We start from the raw sequence: 22462 nt of genomic DNA on the forward strand, positions 1-22462 counted from the left end.
TCTGTCATTCATACTTCACCCATTGTATTTTAAAAGCTCATTTTGGGGCAAATTCTTCTATTCCAAATCTAGTTCTTTTTTTCATAAAAAAAATTTCGCTATATGAATCATTTTTACGTCACTCTAAAAACTCACAAAGCAATGTCTATTTTTCTCACAGTTCTTTTTTTACTCCGATTTTCATGACCTTTGCTAAAGGTAAGGAATTTACTGTAACATAGCAATATTTTCAACTCTCCATCACATACATAGTTCCGTACTCATCACCTTTACCAGGGTTCTTAAAACTTTTTTTCAGTAGCAACCCCTTTTTATCACAAAGATTTTTTCATGACTTCTAGGACCCCCATAATATTTACAAAAATTTTGTGAGACCCTATAGGTATGGTGCAAATCCGACATGCGCGTGAGTGAAATTGTCAATTTTCTCACTTGTACAGCAATATACTATTGCAGTTTTAGGTCATTAACTTTAATTTCTAATTTTAAGACATAGAACAACAATGTGAAAATTTTAAATAAGTAACAGACGAAATGACAGCGTCACATGCAAGGCAAGGAAAATTAACGTTTTTATTATAAAAAGAATACGTTGAAACGTTTTCATTTTTTTGTTTGTCTGTATTGTCTTATCTTTATTTTAAGCTACATTGTGTAAAAATATTTGGTAATTAATAAAACTGAATAAAATTATTATAAGTTAAAGAAATATCAAAACTACTAAAATTTTTGCCGACCATAGTTTAAGAACCCCTGATCTGCACAACTGAAGTCAATGCAAGTTTTATTTTTTCTTAATTTTACAGAATAAGCCTTTATTTGAATGATGTGTTTGTATTAAAAATAAAAAGTTTTAATTAATGAAGAATCCTTGTTTCTTCATTAATTCAAACTTGAATGAATGCACCATGAATGCATTGCTATTATCAATAAACTGATGTGCAGAACCGTACTTCATTTCAGAACTTTTAAACTGGGATTTTGCTTCTTTCTCTTTTTTTAAAATAAAACAGTCAGGAAAGAAATGATTTTTTATTGATATGGTTTATAATAGATGCTGTAAGATGCCACATATTTAATATTCAAGCTTTTACAACACCTTTTAGTGCTAAACAATTCTTTTAATAGGTTATCACCTTCCTTATCACCAAATATCAGACATGTTATTTTGTTTCACAGAAATTTTTACAGGGCCAAGTTTATGTTAACACAGCAACTTACTAAATTGACAAGTATTTCGAAGAACATCTTGGAAAGGGGTTGTTGTTCACTATGACTGCCTGACCTGGAACCGCAAGAAATACAGATTACACCACAAAATTTCTTTCTTTTCAACAACTCCTATACCATAAATATTTTTTTTAAGCACAGTGAAAAGTAAGTTTATATCTGTTGAAATTGTTTACAAAAGATATACAAAAATGAAGAATAAAAACATTTATTAACATACTCAACACAGATATAAAAAATAATATCAATAACATGATATGGAATAATGTCAAAACATATGGCACAATTAACTATATACATAAAAACAAAGTGATATGAATTACACTTTTAAGTAACATGATAACAGAGATTCAAAATTAATACAAAAAAAATTAAACAAAAAGTGATTAGATATTTTAGGAAACAAAGGTTCAAATTGCACTTGAAGACTATACTCTTATATCATAAACAAGAAAATATCTTTGGTTTCTAGATGCACATTGATAAATGCATAATACATAATTTAGGCATAAAATCTACTTCAAATTACTCTTTAGGAAAGTATACATATTACACAGAAATATTTTATTATTTTACAAAAATATAACATTTTTGGCATTTTTATACTTAATTTTATTTACTCTGGAACAAATTCCAGACAGCTTAACAGTAAATGCCTTAAATTCATTTAATTCTGTAAAAATAGTAAAGCATTCACACAGTAAAATACCATGTAAAAGTACCTGAAATTAAAATTATTAATAAAATAAATTTTAGTCCAAAAATTTATGCTTATAGAATATATAACTAAAATTTTAGCCTAATAATTTATTCTTATAGTAACTGTTATCTTAGACCAAGACATTTTGTTTTTAGAAGCCATACTTAAATAACAAAGAATTGTAACTATTATCTTCAAAAGACTTTTTTAAGGCATACTAAAATGACAAGATTATCAGATACAAATTAAAAATCCTAATAACAAAGGACTGTCCAAAACTACCCCCCCCCAAAAAAAATCAGTTTAATGATACGACCCAAATACAAAGGATTATCAGGTGCATGCATTACACTTAATATTTTGCTTTTAAATTCAGAAGGGGAAAAAAATTTTAATCTAAAAATATAAACAAAATAAGCAAAAGAATGCTACATTTGTGAACTGTTAAGATCTCAACAATTTTTCTGAAATTATTGTAGTTTTTAATTTTACATGCAAAATGAAACACTTTTTTTAAACAATTTCTGATTTTTTTGTACACACACCAGAAGTTGTGCCAAATTGCTAATTTTTCGTCAGATTTTTATATATCAAGCTAGTAATCTCAGCAAATATTTAGTTTATTTTTCCATTTTGTCCTTTTAACGGTGAAGAAAGCAAATTATTTCCTTTTTGAATGTCATGTGATTTAATGGTTTTTCAATATCTGCGATTTTGAAACTAGTTTGACTGTAAAAATTTTAATTCTATGCACTTCATCCGTAGTGATTTTTGTTATCAAATATAACAACGCTTATGATAATCTTAAGAAATTATAATACAGTAAAAACACTTATGTTAGGGAAATGAAAATTCATATTTTTCCTTTTTTAAGTTTTAAAATGCCATAGGCTTTCTTGTTTCCTAATTTTGGATATTTCTATTATGAAATTTGAACAAGTTGATTTAACGAAGCAGAACTTTGGAAATCTTTCAATTGCTTCAAAACATCAGGTAAGTCTCAGTTTTCTCTTTTGAAATTCCCTCTGTGCTCTGCCTTCTGAATTTCATTTTAATGAAGTTGTCAGGCATGCAAAGAGACAGTTATATTCATATAAAATGTTTCTTAGATTTGATGAACATTTCAGTTTAAATGGTAATCAATACCGATGACTAACAAAACCACACATTAAAACTACTCTCACTTTTTCAATACAGAGATTTAACAATTTTCATAAAATAAAGCATGCATTGTAATACTTTCAGTTTCTTGAAGTCTTATTTATGTTACTGGACACATAAATCACAAATACTAGTGATAACGGAGATATCAAACATGACAGACATGGAAGTTAGTTCCTAACTGCATGTACACACATATAAAAATGACAAGACATTTTAGAAGTCTATAGAAAATAAAGTAAAACACATAGGAGTCAACAAGCTTGTAAATTCTAATGCACTGGCCCAATAAACAAGATTTTGTAAATAAAGCAATAAAAATCAATATTTAATTTACATTTTCTTTTTGATGCACACAAAAAGAGAATATTGATGATATTGTTGTTAATAATTAATATGCTCACAAAGTGAGAACTTCCAATACACAATCTTGAGAACTTCCAATACACAATCTAACATCAGCACAAAAATCAACTAAGTATTATACTTAAATGATAACAACCAAAGATCATATCACCATTAAAAAATGTCCTCCATTACTTTAAAAAAAATCTTTCTGCATTTTTTCATTAAAGTATAATATATGACCAAAACAAAAAATAGCAAGTTCTCTCTTCCAGTTTTTATTTTCTACCAGCACCAGGAGCAGCATTAAAATCTCTTGGTTTCATCTTCAACATCTCTGTATCCTGCAATTCTATCAAATAAAAGCATTTTTTTTTTCTGAGTTACATACAAAATTATATTTTTATAATTTTAGAAAGAATTAAGACATTTACAGCAAGTTTAGTTAATTTTTTTAACATCTAGCTGATATCTTTTAGAATAAAATTCCAAAATTACTATAAAAATTCCATATATTATGGGACTCTGGCAAGGTAATACCATTACATTTTCATGCAAATAATCAGCACATGATATATATCACCTTGAGAGAGAAAATCTCAATTATTATTTTAAATCATTTTATTTTTATTCAATTAATTCAAGGAAAATCAAAATTAAGCACCTACAGAAATTTAATCTGCTTTAACAATTTTCAGCAGTCTCCAGAAGTATTATTCAAAGTTTTCAATAACAAGCATATCATTTGGTGTGTTCAGATGAAAATGTGACAACAATCATAAAAATGTACATGAAGTTATGTATCATAAAAAGCTATAGAAGAGGGCCAATTAAAATGAACTGTCACAGGCATACAGAAAGCAGTCCCAAAGATGCAATAACTGTGCATATCATTCTTAAAAGTGTTTGAATTTAGAAAGGCATCCATCTATCACATGACCATACAATTCAGCCTCAATTAGAAATGTCATATTTCAGTATTCCCCCACAGCAATAAAATGAGATCTCAATCATAGGATGATAAGGTAGTTGCTTAAGATCTCTAAATAAAATCTCGCCAGAATAATTAGTGCCTCATGGGAAATGGAGCAGAGTATTAGACTGGCCACACTAATTTGGAAAACATGGGCAAATCACTGATGTTACAGGAAATAGTTCCATCCTAAGCCCACTTGAAAACTTTCTGTATATCCAATGTTTTTTACTGTGAACTTTTATGCTTCACCGGGAGCAATATTTTCCATGCGCTTACTGCGTGTGTGCACACGTTCCTGCATTTCAAATTTGCAACATCCCAACACTTCCAAAATGCATAACTATCCATAGTCTACTATGATTCATGTTGAATATCTGTTCCAGAAAGCATATTATCACTCTACAATCCACTTCAATGCATTCATCCACCTATTCCTTAAGTATAATTGTCATATTTTATTGACCATTTTACATTTTCATGACTTTTATGAAACTGCATTAAGCTTATAGAGATTTTTAAAAAACACTTTTACCAATGTACAGTAAGATGTTAATCAATTTATTGCCTCTAGCTGATAAAACATCTAGCTGATATGAGAGGATTGCATGTTGTCAGCTTACTGAAGAACTTCAATACTGAAACAAGCGACACATTCACCTATCATCCAACAGAAGGCAAATTAATGCCACATACTACTGAAGTCAGCTGTTTCTCCCCTACATAATATAACAAACATATTTCTCTTTTGTAACATTCAGTAAGATAAAGTCAACACATAAAAACGATTAATCTGTATCTTTGGTGAAAAGGAGATTTTTAACATATTTGTCACCTTTTCTTTTGAAAGAATATGAAATTTATTTTAAAAACAATCTAACATTTCGTTTTAAACTTAGCTTTCACAATGCTGTGAGAATCTTCTGAACATAAAATCTAAAGGAATTTACCTCTGATTAAACAAATCAGTTTCATCCTGGCTTGAAATCCAATACCCAATCTTAACAGATCTTCATCATTAAGCAATAGGAATGTCTTGTAGTCAATCTTAAAAATTGAAAAACAACAAAAATTAAATATAGAAGAAAATAAAAATCATAATCACCATCATCATTACCCACTACACAACTTTAGCAGCAGATAATCCTTTAGCTACAGAATGCCTAATACTTAATTCTCAAAAATCAAAAAATAATAAATAAAATAAATAAATAAACCAGCATCATAAAGACATCAGCTAATTTTAAAAGGTGAACTAAACATTTTTTAGCCAGAGTTTTTAGTTAGATTTTCAATCAGATTCATAAACCTATGACATCTGATTAACTTTAATGTTTTAGTATTAAACACTTAATTTCTTTTATTAGTTTATGCTTTTATTTAATTTTCATACTCAAATGAAGCATGGACAATATAAAAAATCTGATGTGTACACCATGACTTCCTTGTAAGGAATATTAAATTATACGCATTTTTTCTTAACTTATTGGATTGAATTAAATCTACTTCATCTATAAAGCATAAAAGACAATAGAATAAATGCACTCTTTAAAGTTCAATATATTTGTTTATCATAGCGACACTCTGGCGCTAGGTTCACTTAACAGCGTTATATTTCATTCATAACTCAAAATGCACAAAATTTATATCATTTGAAGAATTATCTAATCATAGTCACATGTTCTATTCAAATACTATAATAAATCTAGAACGATGTACAAAAGAAATTAAGCAAACAAAACAAGAAAGAAAAGGCTTTTCACAGACGATTTAGTATTTCTCATTCAATTAATTCAGTTCTCACTTCGCAACAAGGCAAAAATGCATAAAAACTCAAAATGTCTGTATTGAAAATTATGTAGTAAATCTTAAACACTTATTTCCTCGAATAAATTCCAGAATGGATTAAGCATGATTTATTCGCAATAATAAATGAAGGCCTTATCTTTGTTGTTGCAAAGCTTATAAGCTTCTGATTAATTTAAATGTTTTAATATTCAATATGTAATTTCTTTTATTAGTTTATGCTTTTATTTAATTTTCATGCTCAAATGAAGCGTGGACAATATAAAAAAGCTAAAAATAGCAGACAGCACCAAGCAACCCTGACTTCCATGTTCCACGATTATGTTGAATTATCCTGAAATTCCATGTTCTACGATTATGTTGAAAATTAAACAGGTTCTAGCTCTCTTAATAAATACCATTTGGAAAAATTTTTTATACATTTGGAATTCTTTCACGAGGGCTATAAAACTAAACACGGGTCTTAAATCCTTAAATTTATTAGCATTCTCTTCATAAAAGCCTAACATTGCTGGACAAATCTTAGTTCCAATATTTCACGGATATATGACAAAAATAATGCATAACTACTATGAATATGTTTTACTATCACATACATGGACCTCCCCCCCCCAAAAAAATGAATCATTTCAAACAGGTCATGTTTGAACACAAGCATGGCCAATTCTGTGCAGAGATATTTTCACATGCCTTGATTTACAGCAAGCACAGAACCTTTCTTGTTAAAGCAAGCAGGGCGAAGAACCTTAGAGATCCACACTACCAAAGTCTACAAGCATGATATCAATACCTCAACTTATGAACAAAATCAATAAGAAGATTATTTCCCCTTGCAGATAGATTTTGCAGCAAGCTATTCAAAAGACAGTTGTATGATGGCACCAGTATTTATCATTATAAATCTAAAACACAGTAAATGAAGCAAAACCCACCTGCACTGAAAGGGATTTCTATATTAAAATATATAAGTCATGACTTGTGATCATGGCATTCTCAGATGCATCTGGATTAAGAATCTCCTGCTAATGGCATTTTATGGATTTGCACTATGCTGAAGGCGAGGTTTGAAAGAAGTAAAAGGTAAAATAAGCATCACAATAAATAGCCTTGTGTTTGGCATAGATAAAGTCAAGATCACGGGTCCCTCTTCATTACAACCGAAGAAATTTAACAAAGCCTTGCAGATTTCTTTGTTCTTGATGAAGGATGTACCCTGTCTACCCTTTTGAGATCTTGACTAAATCTACAACAAACACATAAGTTTACAGTTTTCCCATATTAGAACTTAATCTCTTGATTTCAGTATCTTTTAAGTATGAGAGTTATGAACTACTATCGACAAACTCTTACACCCCACCCTGTAGCAACTATCTAATCTTTCTTTGTTTTGTTTCATTTTGTCTATTGACATACTCATAAGAAAAGATCCTAGCTTCAGAGTGTAAACATATGCAAAGGGAACAGCATAGACCAACCACTAAAGAATTGGTTTCGACTTCACCAGAAATTGTAATACATTTATGTTTCCTGGGACAACTGTAACTGCATAAATTGTTTGGTAACTTAACATTTGTTAGCTATGCACTTGCAATATGGAAACAAATTTCCATAGCACTTTACTGAAATTTAGTAGACAGCCTACCTTGAAGAACAGCAATGCTATAGTTTTGTTACTTCAGAACAAGCATTTTTATGGCAATTTTTTCCCAAATACTCATAACTATGGCATTGAATGGAAAGGTTAGAAAAGACGTTTCATTTGCTAAAACCTTTTAATTGCCTAATTTGCTAACTTATTTTTTTGCTACCTAATTTGCTAAAACCTTCTAATTGCCTCTGTGCAATGATGACGACAGATGTCACATGAAGGCAGAGTCACTTCAAATGCCCGCTTTAAAAAAGTAAAAGAGAGTTCCATATATTGTTAATAAAGCCTTAGCAAATATCAACAATAAACACCTAGTGACTTTTAGCTACATATTTTCAGATTTTTCTGTTTCGTGGCATACTATCTTCAGCGGGGGACGGAATTCTTTGTTTTTTTTTCCTCCAAAACAGCTATGCACAGTCATAAACCACTTTTTGAATGTAGAACAACGCAATTTACGGGGATTGGGGGGGGGGGAATTTAAACTGAAAATAAATAATCGCTTTGAAAAATACCTTTCTAATTACCATATTTAAAATATTGCTTTACTGGTAAAATGTGCTCTAAATAAAAGTGTAACTGTTAACATAACCAAAACTACCATTTAAAAAAAAAATTAAGAACAGGGTATAACTTCCATATAAAAATAGTCTTACCTCTTCTTTAGTGAAAATGTCAAGGTAATTATGCAGCCCATGTTGCCACAATAACTCAGGCAAGATATTTTTTGAAGTATCATTCAATGGAACAGATACATCCGGCATAAAATCAAAATAGTTGCTATGACTAAACACATTCTCCTCTTTAAAAAAAAAAAAAAAAAAAGACAAAATTATATTGCACATCATAATTAACCACAAGTTTAATAGATTTAAAAAGTTTAAAAATCAGATTTAAATGGCCAACCTGGAGGGATATTTCCAAATTGCACATCATAATTACAAGTTTAATAGATTTAAAAAGTTTAAAAATCAGATTTAAATGGCCAAGCTGGAGGGATATTTCCAATCAGCCATAAATATGATGATAGAAAAGATCTCCAAACTTCTAATTTCATAACAGCATCATGTAATTTTAAATTTACAAATTAATCACCTACTATAAAAAAGCTTTAAAAAATTAAACTTCTGTCTACTTCATACTTTTAAAAAAAAACTAATAAAAATATTTGATCTGTTAATACTAATATGTCTAAATCTTTTTAACAATGTTTTGATAGTATGAATTAAAATACATTGCCCAAAAATCATTACACAAATCTAACAATAATAGAATTGATTAATCATAACAACAACAACAACAAACAAAAAAAAAAAAAAAAAAAAAAAAAAAAAAAAAAAAAAACTCTCATGACCTTTACCTCATTTTTACATGCCCAAAAATAATATTCCATGAACTACCTAATCCATTTCTGAAGGGATGTATTGAATACAAGCCTATAGCAGAGTGATTAAACAATTTCTGATATGCAAATTAAGGTATTACGTCTTCTAATGATGAATCAAGCACTTTATGCAAAGTGAATACCTGAGTGAATTTCTGCAATACAGCATTTGATGTCAGTATGCAAGGCCTCAAAATGGTTTTTATGGCTCCATCTGGATGAGGACTCAAGATGGTGGTTAAGAGTTTGACGCATTTTACACGTCTCTTGAAAAACTTTATGATACTATCAACACAGCATTTGCATCTAGATTAATATGAACGGTGAGCTGCATGAACATGCTAGGACTGCTTTGGGTGAGTTAAAACCTCTTATAATTAAAAATTTTGAAAGATTACAATCTGCTAGTTATCGCAAAGCTTGTGTGGCAAGTTTGAAAACCTCTGTTATGAGACCTTCTTATGCTGAGGTGGTATCGTCATCTAGGGGAAAAAATTTAAACAAACAGTCAAATAACTGTAATTTGCTTGCTTTGGCAGCTACTTGATTGGAAAACATTACATTCCTTGATGTTAAAAAAACTTTAGAAAACTTTCATTCATTAGGATTAATAATTAATCCTACAGAAAAGAAATTAAGTATAAAAAATATTAGGACGATTTCTAATAACAGAATTTTAGTGCAATGCTCTTCAACTGATCGTGATAAACTAAAAGATGAAATCAACAACAAACCTGAACTAATTTCTTCTCTTTCAAGACAGAAAAATCCTGCTCTACTTATTAAAAATGTGCCAAATGAAATTGATGATAAAGATGTATTAACTGTTCCCTTTGATCAAAATCCTGACATTTTTATGGTAATGAAAGTATTAATGACATGAAATTATGTTATACTCTTAAAAAATTCCAAAACTCAAAGCATCGCTGTCAAAATGAAATTCGAGCTATACAGAAAATGCCTATCTTTGGGATATTTGAATTTTGAGTGGTCGGCTTGTAAAGTAGAGGAGTTTATCATAATAAATAGATGCTTTAAATGCCTTGGCTATAATTACAAAGGGCAGAAATTCTGTTGCTTGCTTCAAATGTGCAAATAACATAAAAGTGAGCACTGCCAAAATAAAAAAAACCACGTTTGCATAAATTGCATTCGTTATAATAGCAAAATCAAGGATGTTGGTAAGAAAGTTGATGTCAAGCATGAGCCTTTCACCGAAAATTGTCCTTCTCACATTTTTATGAAGAATAGAATTATTTCTCAAATTAATTATGGCTTAACTTGTCCATTTCTGTTCTTAAAATTATTCAACTTAATCTTCATCGTTCGAAAATGGCTACTCAGCAGCTTGTTTTAAATACGGAAAATTCTAACATTGATATCGCTCTTGTTCAGAAGCCTCACTCTTATAAATGCTCTTCCTAACTTGCCTACCTCTTACCAGGTTTACTTTGATGCTATTAGTGATACCATTAAAGCTGCTATTATTGTACAGAATCAAAAGCTGTCTACTCTGCTTGATACTAATAATCTTGATTATAATATGGTGTTTCTTCATGTTACTCTCAATACTCATGATTTTACTCTCAATACTCATAATTTTATCTTTTTTTCCTATTATTTTGAACCTAGCAGAAATATCGTCTTGGATTTGCATAAAATTAATGTAGCATTAACTTCAAAAAATTGTAATAGATTGATTTGGGCTATGGATGACAACAGCCAATCTGAAATTTGCCATAGTCCAGTTTCAGATTATCGAGGTGTTAAAACTTTGCGAATTTTTAAGTATGAATAATTTGTTCATTATAAACGAAGACTGTGGTCCTACTTTCTGTAGTACTCAAGGTTCAAGCTATATTGACATTACGGTTGTAGGATCTGATCTTCTTGCAGATATTTTGCATTGATGTCAACCAGATTATGAATCCCTTTCTGATCATTGTACGATTGAGTTTGAACTATCTGTAGCTTCTAATAACACTCTCTATGACAGAAAAAACAGCAAGATTGCCTTCAGTGTAAAGAAAGCTAACTGGGATATTTTTTACAATACATGTAAGCAGTCAATTGATGAGTTGTCGCAGTTTATTCAATGCTGTACGGATAAGCATGCATTAAACTCTTGACTAGAAAATTTTGTCTCGATTCTCTATCTGTACGGATAAGCATGCATTAAACTCTTGACTAGAAAATTTTGTCTCGATTCTCTATAACGCATCCAAGGCTTTCATGCCTCTAAAAAAGTCAAGAGTTCATAAGGTACCTTGGTGGACTACTGAAATCGAATGTATGAGAGAGCAGGTTAATGCTGCTAGACGTAGGTTTCAACGAAATTGTAACCCTACTCTTAGAGAGTTATATAAAGAAAATTATCTTCACTTAAGACATAGTTACAGCTTAAAGCTCCAAGACGCAATTCGCAGGGTGACTCTCGTGGAGAAAGGACGTGAGCTCCACGCCAACCACCAACAGCGAAGCGACGCCGGAAATAATGGCAGGCAACCCTCCTGATATCAGCTCTGCCATGGCTACATCGGTGTCTACAGACTCGACGGTCCCTGTCTCTGATACAAGCCAAGATGAGCAAATTAATCCGGATGATCTACTTCTGCAGATAAAACAACTCTATCTGTTAAAGGCCCGATTTACGGATTTAGAACAGAACCTGAGCAGAGCCAGACGATCTACACCACTTGCGAGCTTCGACATGAAATGCGTCAAGCAGGAGTCGCAGGTAATGCTTTTATCTCTCACTAATCTTGCCAAATGCCTTAACTTGCCTCTATTTGCCATCCCACCTACCGAAGATGAATGCATCAAAAAACTTCTTAAATCTGCTAACGAAATCAGTGATAATAGTGATAACTCTCAAAAATCAAACGTTTCGGCTAAAACCCAAAATTCAAATTCAATCCTTAAACCAGCAAAGTTACAAGCTGATAAAATCATTAATAGCACCAAAAAAATTCAAAAACTAACTATCAATAGCAGAGAAAATACTGATTTACCTAAAAATAAAAAAATTCGAAAAATTGACGATGAAGGTTTTCAGCAGCCTTCTCGCCATCTTATCTCACGAGGTGCACCGATTTCACCCGAAAAACAGGTTCCAAACAATGCCTTGCCTCCATTTTGGAGCGATCGATCGGAGAAGGAATAACCTCCCACCCAGCCAGCAGCTATCCCCCCTCAGAGGGAGAAAGAAAAACCAGAGGAGCAATCCGTTGACGGTACCCCCCCCCTAATGAGAGCTCTAGTAGCAGTAAGAGGAAAATTCCTTTTTTCTTTATAGAGCCAAAAGATTTTGAATTTTTTTAACTTCTTTAGTACAAGCCACTGTGCCTACGGCAATTTGCCACATGAAAGGAAAGTTCCTGCGAATTGAAATGCAGAACGAAGCAGATTATCGCTCGGTTGCCCAAATTCTTACTAATCAGGGCGCCGAGTACAAATCATTTAACCTCAAGCAGGATCGGCCCGTAAAGGCTATTCTCCGCGGCCTACACAACACTGCAAAAGCAGAAAAAATAAAGTCAGAACTGCAGATGTTGGGATACTCTGTCATTAATGTAACGCAACTCCGTAGGCACAAATCCCGCTATCCCATGCCATTATTTCTGATTCAATTAAATCCATCACTAAATGTATATGACATTTTCGAAGAAACCTCAATGTTTGGTATTGAAATAAAATTTGAAAAACACATCGGGAAGAAGGGGCCGAGCCAGTGTTGGCGCTGCCAGGGCTTCTTTCATAGTTCCGCAGTGTGCACACAACCAATCCGGTGTCTGAGGTGTGCTGGCCCGCATTACGCGTACCAGTGCACTAAAGACCCGGAAGAAGCCAACACCTGCGCGAACTGCCTTGGGCGGCACGCAGCCAACTGGTTTCACTGCCCTCGAAACCCGATGAACAAAAATAAAAATCCCCCCATTCGACCGGGTAGCGGGAAAACCAAATTTGTACCGGCTCCGGCTAAAGCTCCTCATAGCAGCACGGACCCCTCTTTTAGCGAAGTCGTTTCCGGACGGAAAAATCCCGGACTCCCACCATCTACGAAGGACCTGAAGCAAGCCCCTGCAGCGAAGCACGCATCGAAGCAGAGTCCTCTTCTCCAGCCAACACCACCGGCCCAGGCTCTAGCCCCAACCGTAGATGATGGCAATTGTACAGACACCCTCAGGAGTGTATTCCAAATCGCCTCAGAGTTTGGAATTTATCATCAGACACTCCTGCAGGCCTTCAGAAATGCTCTCCCAAAGCTCCGAAATGTCTCCACGGGGCCTGAGAGAGCGTTTTATATTTATGAGGCATACTGTGGCCTCTTAAACTAACTGACACCCTCCTGATCTTCTTCTGGAATGCCAACGGGATCAAGAAGAAGATTCACGAAGTCCGGGATTTTATTATGAGCACCACATGGACCTCTTCCTCGTTCAAGAGACACATCTGGTTGAGGGACTTTGCGCGAACATCGCGAATTATTTCTGCTACCGAAATGACAAAGAGGTATGCATCAGTGACACTGTTCATGCTAGTGGCGGTACTAGCATTTATGTAAAACGCTCTTTAAAACATTCTAGAATTCCCACGTCACCACTGGAGGCCTTAGAAGCGACTATTATTCAAATTCATATTCAAAATTGCCCCCCAATAGCAGTAGCGTCCTGCTATATGCCTCCGAGACAGGGACCAGCATTTATCTCTGATCTCAGAAAATTAAGTGGTGTTGCAACTAACCTGATTATCACAGGAGATTTAAATGCCCGTCATAGAAGTTGGGATTGTGTCACTGCCAACAACTATGGCGATAAACTCAAAATTTGGGCTCAGGACACTCGTATCTAAATTATAGCGCCGAACACACCTACCCATTTCCAGTTTCCTGAAGGGTTAGGTGCTCCTTCCATTATTGATTTGGCATTATTTAAAAATATTCCAGTAGATTATTCGATCGAAGTGATCCCGGAATTGTCCTCTGACCATTATCCGGTTCACCTCACCCTTAAAACATCCAAAATCAACCAAAATTTACCAGCGCAAGTCTCTACAAATTGGGACAACTTTCGGTATGTCTTGGAAAATGGTATTCTCCTCCCTATCAAAATTAACGATAATCAGGAGGTTGACTTAGCCATTGACAGGCTCAACCAAACCCTGGGAAGTGCGTTTACAGCTGCTTCCAAGCCCAAATTCAGGTAAAATTATTATAAATTACCTGATTTCATTAAAGACAAAATCAAAATTAAAAACCAACTTCACAGAGATTGGCAAAATACACGATTGGAAGACTTTCGAGTGCAACTGCGAAGAATCCAGAATGAGATCAAGTCTGATATTAAGAAATACACAGACGATAAATACACAAATTATCTTAAGTCCTTAAAGACTTCTGACAATAGCCTTTGGGTAGCTAGCGCACGGCTTCGCAAACCAAAATATGACATTCCCTCCCTAATGGGCACGGTCAATGACCAGATGGCATTAACAGACACTGAGAAGGCTGAACGCATTGCGGACAGTCTTCAAACACAATTTTCACCCAACACTGGACTCATGTTCGATTCCTGTGCAGAGCACACGTATGAAGTCCAACACCAAGTTGAAGAATTTCTCTCCTCAGATACACAATCTGAGGAACCCATTACCACAACAATGACTGAGATTTCTGCATTTGTCAAAAATCTCACACCTGCAAAAGCACCTGGCCTGGATAGGATTTCTAATCGCATGATTAAAAACTTACCAGTAAAATTCATATTTTACCTAGCAGTTTTGATAAACTCAATGCTAAGGTTAAAATATTATCCTAATAGCTGGAAGAATGCATTAGTCATTCCTATTCTAAAACCTGGAATGGACCCAAAGGTCCCTCAAAATTATAGACCAATCAGCCTCCTGTCTTCACTTAGTAAGATTTACGAAGCTATACTGCTTAGATACCTGAATGATTTCTGTCGAAACCGAAGGTAGTAGAAATCATTCACACAGGATCTCGCAGTGGAAAGCCTACAGCTATTGTTTATTTAGACATAGCAAAGGCTTTCGACAGGTGTTGGCATATCGGAATTTTATTCAAGCTCATGCGACTTGAAATTTCGGCTAATTTTGTGCACATAATGCACTCTTACCTCACTAATCGTACCTTTTCTGTCAAAGTTAAATACTCTGTTTCTTCTCCTCGGCCTATCCTGGCGGGTGTGCCTCAGGGAGGAATTCTTAGCGCCACACTCTTCAACTTGTATGTAAATGACATACCGCAATCACCAAGTGTCGATCTAGCACTTTATGCAGACGACACAGCCATCATTTCACAGCACTCAACACTGCACGCCACTCTCAATCACCTACAGCTGTATTCAACAGACTTGGAGTCCTAGCTCATTACCTGGAAAATCAAAATTAATGTCGCAAAAAGTGCCGCCACCGTTTTCTTTTTCAGAAAGAGGAATATTCATAGTCAACTCCCTCCACTCAGGTTATTTGATGAAAATGTACCCTGGGTAGATTCCTATAAATATCTGGGAATTTATCTAGATGCGAAGCTTCTCTGGAATACTCATATCAACTATGCAATATCCAAAGCCAGAACAACAAGAACCCAACTGATGTCACTACTCAAACGTACCAGCAACCTCTCCCTCAACAACAAGATCCTTCTATACAAGAGTACCATCCTCCTGATCCTGACGTACGCAGCCGTCGTCTGGTCCACTGCCGCCAATAGCCACCTGAAGAAAATCCAGGTATTCCAGAGCATCACGTTTCGTATTCTGACAAATGCTCATTATTTCGTCCGTAATGAAGTGCTTCATAACGATCTCAAAATTCTACCCCTTGATGCCTTTTTTCGGCAAAATTCGGCCAAATTTTTCAATAGACTTTCACAGATTGAAAACCCAGTCTTGCACTCACTTCCTGCATATGACCCAGCGGAGCCCAGCTCCACTAAGCGACCTAGGAGCGTTCTAGATAGAACATTTAACATCTTTCCTAGGAAGCCAAAGCGGAGGTGTTTGCTTGACTAGGAATTCTTTCTAATTTTTAAAATCAACCAGCACTAACCCGGCGACCCTTAACTATTTCTTAATTTTCAATTACCCGCCGGACTTAATTCAGCCTAGTTCTTCGGTACTATATCTGTGCTGCTATACATAACATGCTCCTCCACTTGCCAAGACCTCAGCTTTTCACATCTCACGGTCCAGACAATTAGGATTCATAATTGCAATAGAATAACTGACTTATTAATATTTAATGCCACTCCATGAAACTTAGTTAATTCATAATCTTCACGTCAGATCTGTAATTATTAAAATTAATCTATCCTAAATCTATACAGCAAACATTCTTCTGCTTAGAAATTTATCTTTCAATACTCCGTAATCAAACCTACAAGCTTGCATATCTTCAATTCACATCCTTACTCCCAAAATTTAACTTATTCCTGCCCTTAAAATTAATTCTCCCCCTTTAATTCTACTTTTTACCTCCTTCTTAAGCCACTTTACCTCGCTGACTTCCCTTTAAATCCTCTCAAAAAAGTTTCTCCGTCTTTTTCACAGATAACTTTCCTTGCGGTTCTCTTTCCTTTTGAAAAGTTGCTCCTATTATTCAACTCGCCACGGATGGTCGGAGAACTTTTCGCCTTCATTGAATTGACTATTCCCCCCCCCACCTCTCGCTCCTCCATCCCTGGATTCGAGTTTTAGTCGCAAGACTCTTCCCCCCCCATCCCCAAGGCATTAGCAATTACTGCGGTTTTCCGTAATACCTAATATACCTTTCCCAAGCCCTGGAAAAATATGTTTCCCGGCTGATTGTCTTCCAACCTTTCCGATTCCATTAACACAATGCGTTCAGGAATTCGCCTCAATTATCTCTTCTCTCACTTTCAATCTTGCAAAACAAGTTGAAAGCTGAAAGAAATTTTTCGTCCCCAGTGTGGACTCCTTATTCAACTCTTCTTCGTTTAACCCCCTTACAGTTTTTGTTCGATACCCTTTAGCCATTGCTCATTCTTAATTACTTCATTTTTCTTAACAAAGTTGTGGAGGTAATTGCATTAAGTTGCAAAGGTACTCCGGAAAATATCGCCTTGGGCCAAGATGCAAAGCTTAACACTTGGAGAGAATTCCTAATGAGGTTCTTAACAGAAGCTTTCTCACGGACCCTTTTAGCACGGATAATTCATTCCATAGAATGATTAGGGCTGAAGCTTTGTTAAATTATGTTGCTAATCCAGATCCTCCATTTACTATGTCAGAAATTAATAGTGTTATAGAAAACCTTAAATGCAATAAAGCTCGTGGTCTTGATTTTATTTCAAACAAAATTTCGAAGCAAGTCCATAGAATGTTTCCAAATTTATTCTCCAAAATCCTCAATACTTGTCTGAGGCTTGGTTCATTTCCTCGTTGCTGGAAAACAGCGAATGTCATTTTAATCCCTAAGAATATTGGTCCTCGTATCCCGCATTTAGGTAACTTGAGATGCATTAGTCTTCTTCCCAGTTTAGGAAAATGCCTAGAGAAGCTGTTTGTTAATAGAATTGCCTGGTTCTTGCATAATAAAAAACTGCTAAACAAAGCACAGTTTGGTTTTACCCCTCATAAGAGTTGTGAAGTTGCTCTTTTGTACTTAAAAGACATAGTGTACAAAGAGAAATTTTCACACAGTTTTAATGTTCCTTGATATCAAAGGTGCATTTGACCATGCCTGGTGGCCTACGATACTTGTTTTTTTTTAAGGAAAGGTGGTACTCTGTGTAATATTTTCTGCCTTATTAAAGATTTTCTGCATGGCAGATCTGCATTGCTCTCCCTTGGCCATGTTTCTTCCTCCCGCATTTTGGAAAGAGGTTGCCCTCAAGGCTCGGTTTCCGGACCTTTAATGTGGAATTTAATTATGAATGATCTACTCAATAGACTATCACATTGTCCAAGTTGTAAAACAATTGCTTTTGCTGATGATCTATTAATTTGCTTTCAAGAGAAGTGTCCCATTACTCTCTTTAATACGGCTCAGAACACACTTAATATTATTTCCAATTGGTCCAGAGAACAGAAATTGGAATTTAATCCTAAGAAATCTAAAATTATGATAATTAAAAGAAAGCATGTTAGCTATACAAACCAAAAACAGTACTTGCATAATACCTTACTCGAAACAGTGAATGAAATTAAATATTTAGGCGTTATTCCTGATCATAAGTTTTGAAAAATCATATTATGTATTTATTCAATAAACGTAAAAATATACTTAGGGGACTTAATCATATCTCTTGCAATATTTTTGATTTAAAATCTAATGCTATTGATATGATTTATAAGCAGGGTATTGTCACCTTTATTTGCTATGCTTCTAGAGTGTGGGGAACAACTTTAGAAAAGAAGATTAATTCCCGTATAGTTCGCAGAATTCAAAGAAGAATTTTACTAAGAGTTGTGTATGGCTACAGAACAATTAGCTATGAACCCTGTTTTGCAATTTCAGGATTTCCTCCGATTGACCTTCATGTTTTAAATGACAAAATGTTTAAAGATACCATCAGCAAATTTATGTTCGATACCAAGGTGTTGTTTGAAGATCTTCCTCATCCTGCCAATTCAAACTATCATTTATGAGAATTCTGTTGATGATAATTTCCCTGTTGTGTGTTATACAGATGGCAGTAACATTAATAATCGAGTTGGATTAGCTTATGTCGTTTTCCAGCATGGTTCTGAACTGGAATACAAACTCTTTAGAATTCCCAATGACTGCAGTATTTTGCAAGCCGAATTACTGTGCATTAGTGAGTCAATTAAGTGGACACCTAACAACTGTTCGCTAAGTGCTAAATTTCTTATTTACATTGATTCTCTTTTATCTTTATATTCTTAGGAATATCTTCTCATATAATAAATTAATTGTCACTTCCTATGCCCTTCTTAAAGACCTTAATAATAAAGGTGTTGATGCTATCTTTTCTCAAGTACGTGGCCACACTGGCAATTTAGGAAATGAAAGGGCTGATTGCTTGGCAAAAGAAGCTACACATCTTCAAGTAATTACTCCAATGATACTTCCAAAGTCATTTTACAAGAACAAAAATAGGGATAAAACAATACTCAAGTTGAATGAACTAAACAGGAATTCTACTACTGCCTCTTTGACTAAACTATGTTTTCCTTCCATTCCTCACAGACTGAATAATAAACACTTTTTCTACAATTTTGAAGTTACTCAATTTCTAACTGGACATGGTAAATTCAATTCATATCTGAAGAGATTCACATTATCTACTACAGACTTGTGTTCATGCAGTTTCGGGGGAGTGCAAAATGTCGAACATTTGTTGTTCTATTGTTCAAAGCTCAAAGAAGGACGAAAAGAACTCATTTCTAGGTTAAACTCTGTGAATATTACACTTCCTCCCCCTCTTCACGTATTTGTCCAACATAAAATGGCTTTCTCTTTCTTCTGTAAATTCATCTCTTACGTGTATCTGTGAATTTGTAAGTTTATTTTATTTTGTGTTGTGTTGTATTTTTTTATTATTATTATTATTATTATTATTATTATTTTTTTTTTACTTACTTCTGTAAACCTTGTGTAATATACTAAGTGGTGCACAAGGATTTGAAATTTTCAATTAAAAAAAAAGTATCATCTGGAAAAATGCAGCAAATCATCGATAGTTTAGAAAGCAGGTCAGACAAACGTAAGCAGTAAGAATAGGTGAATATTTCAAGACAATCAATCTCTGGAATTATGCTAAAGAAGAAAAGACTCTGGACAAGATCATAAAAGAATAACAACTGCTTCTCAAGATCGATTTCTAGCAATAACTGTTCGTCGTAACAGGAAGTCTACTGCTCCACAATTAAGTTCAGAGCTTGCAGCCACCAATGAAACTGTTGTAATATAAATAAAAAATGCTTAACAAAAAAGGCCTTTATGGCCAAAGCTAAAGGCTGCATCTTCCACTGTCTTCCTAATGAAAGACACATCACTTTAACATTAGAACTGCAGTAAATACCAATGTCCCATGTTCTTTTTACTAATGAGTTCAGGTTTGAATTTAGCTTCTGATTCTGCAAGAAAATGTGTTTACACCTGGAGGTAGTCAAAAATCTTCCTTTGAGCTTTAGAATAGGGCTGTTTGGTAATGCAGATGTCATGGTAAGGGGAGGAATTATGATTAATGTGCATATGCTCCTACACAGTTTCAATAACAGCAGATCTGTGACTGCCAGAGATATCAGGATGAAGTCTTAGAACCTCATACAGGGTGGCACAGAAGTCGTGCCTGGGATGCAATGCCTCATAGTTCTCTCTCTTTTCTTTCGGGGGGGGGGTAAATTTACTTAGTTATTTTTTTCTTTCTCAGGACTATGAAGTACATATATGATAAAGAGAATGAGTCTTAAACAGTGCATGAAGCTGAAAACTTCACAAAGTCCATCATCCTCACTCAAAAAGCATGCCATCAGCACTTCAATGTGTACAGCTGTCCTCATCAGATTACTGTTCTTCACCTAGTTGCAAGCTTTCGGCAACATTATTCAGCATGTGATTGCTGAAGAATAGGTAGATGGTTTGGTTTGAACTCTCAAAAACACTCAATGAGAGGGACAGCACAATAACAGACTGAATAATGTTGCAGAAAGCATGGAGAACTGTAGTCTGATGAGGACAATTGCACATACTGAAGTGCCAGTAATATGCTCTTTGACTTTCAAAATAAAGTTCAATCAATTCTGTGTACTGTTTAGGATTCAATCTCTCCATAGTGTATCTCCTAAATGTTACTCACAGTCTTGAAAAGAAAAAAAAATTAAACAAAATTTAAAAAAAGGATATGAGGCACTGCAGCCCTAGTGTAATTTCTGCACTATCCTATACAAGACATTTCAGAGATGCACATAGATCTGATTTTTCATTTATGGATGATAATTCTCATCCAGATGAGCAGCTTTATAGACAAATTCCTTAAAATTGAAGATCTTGAGCGAAACAATGCAAACAGCAAAATCCCCTACCTTAACCTGAAAAGAGAACTTACGGAAATTGGAAAGTAGTAGCACAGATGACATCCTCCTCCTAAAGATGTAAATACCCTGATGGCCATACTGCTGGCTGAATTGGAACTTAATTCTCCAAACTGTGATTAGTAATGTATTCCATATTGAACTCATAATCCTTAATTTTTTTCCCCTGAACTTTCCTAATGTATTATTACCGTTTTATTGTTTTATCGTTGTGTTTTTATTGTTTTATCATATGCAATGGTCTATTTTTTTCCCTCTGTATTCATGTGATGTTATGTTAGATTCCACACAAATACATATGAAATTATAGCTCTCAGTTTCCTAGAAATTCATTATTTCCTGCACATAAAGATAATTTTGGCATGAGATACTATTAAACACACTTCTTCTCTATATACATAATTCACTACACACAACCACACAAAACGCTGTAAAACAAACCTTTTTCTTTGCGTAAATATAATTAAGCTAATAATTTAATGAAAGATACAACTAAATTCACTATTTTACAAAACTGCACACTTTTCATAAATTTTGAAACTGAAAATGTTTATTAAAATTACTTTGATTCGAAATTAAAATCCAGATATTCCACATTTACATAAAAATATTACATATTAATATTATGCAATAAACTACAGTAAAAACTGAAAAATTCAGCAATTTCTGGGCTTCAGAGATGTCAGATTTCTCAATCTGACAGATTTTCTAACTAAAATTGTATAATGCTGTAAGAAAATCCCCTTTTCACATTACTGAATGTACTGATGAATAAAAAAAATGCTAATTCTGCAAGCATACTTTATTAGCCAGTAGCAAATTAATGTATTTACAGTTAAATTATTTTTCAGCAGTTCCTTTCTTCTGAAATTAATTTTATTGCCTGTGCATGAAATCTTCATAAATAAGTTTAAACCATTCTTAAATTCCATCTGCTCCACGTATTTTAGTATTTAAAAAAATGCTGTGGAATATAAATATTTATTATTTCTCTAGTATTATGATTTCTGTCCCCCCTCCTCAGTGAATTTCACAAATGCTTCACCATCTCATGCCAAAGTGATCTTGGCTAAATCTTATACTTCTTTGTAACTATCCTTTCTGTGTGCATTTAACACCTTTGCATTGCGATATAATCACTTGACACTTTTGGCAAAATGGTAAATACATTTCCCCC

At 34.0% G+C, this 22462-nt stretch overlaps 1 protein-coding gene across 6 annotated transcripts in view; it reads right to left on the bottom strand.

Moving 5' to 3' along the window:
• Positions 1 to 1018: 1018 nt before the first annotated feature.
• Positions 1019 to 22462, bottom strand: part of LOC118187360 (protein bicaudal C homolog 1-B-like) — a 254265-nt gene continuing 232821 nt past the window's right edge. For 5 of the 6 annotated variants that reach the window (XM_035357562.2, XM_035357558.2, XM_035357561.2 and 2 more), the window contains 3 exons: positions 8520 to 8665; positions 5360 to 5456; positions 1423 to 3788 (listed from right to left, as the gene is read on the bottom strand). In XM_035357562.2, the coding sequence (XP_035213453.1) occupies positions 3715 to 3788; positions 5360 to 5456; positions 8520 to 8665 (317 nt within the window). In that variant the 3' untranslated portion in view covers positions 1423 to 3714. Of the gene's footprint in view, positions 1286 to 1422; positions 3789 to 5359; positions 5457 to 8519; positions 8666 to 22462 lie in introns of those variants that run through there. The other variant, XM_085825071.1, reaches the window with a different exon arrangement.

The sequence above is a fragment of the Stegodyphus dumicola genome, chromosome 1, assembly GCF_044657685.1.
Source record: "Stegodyphus dumicola isolate Sdum_Otavi_A_Nest chromosome 1, ASM4465768v1".
NCBI lineage: Eukaryota > Metazoa > Arthropoda > Arachnida > Araneae > Eresidae > Stegodyphus > Stegodyphus dumicola.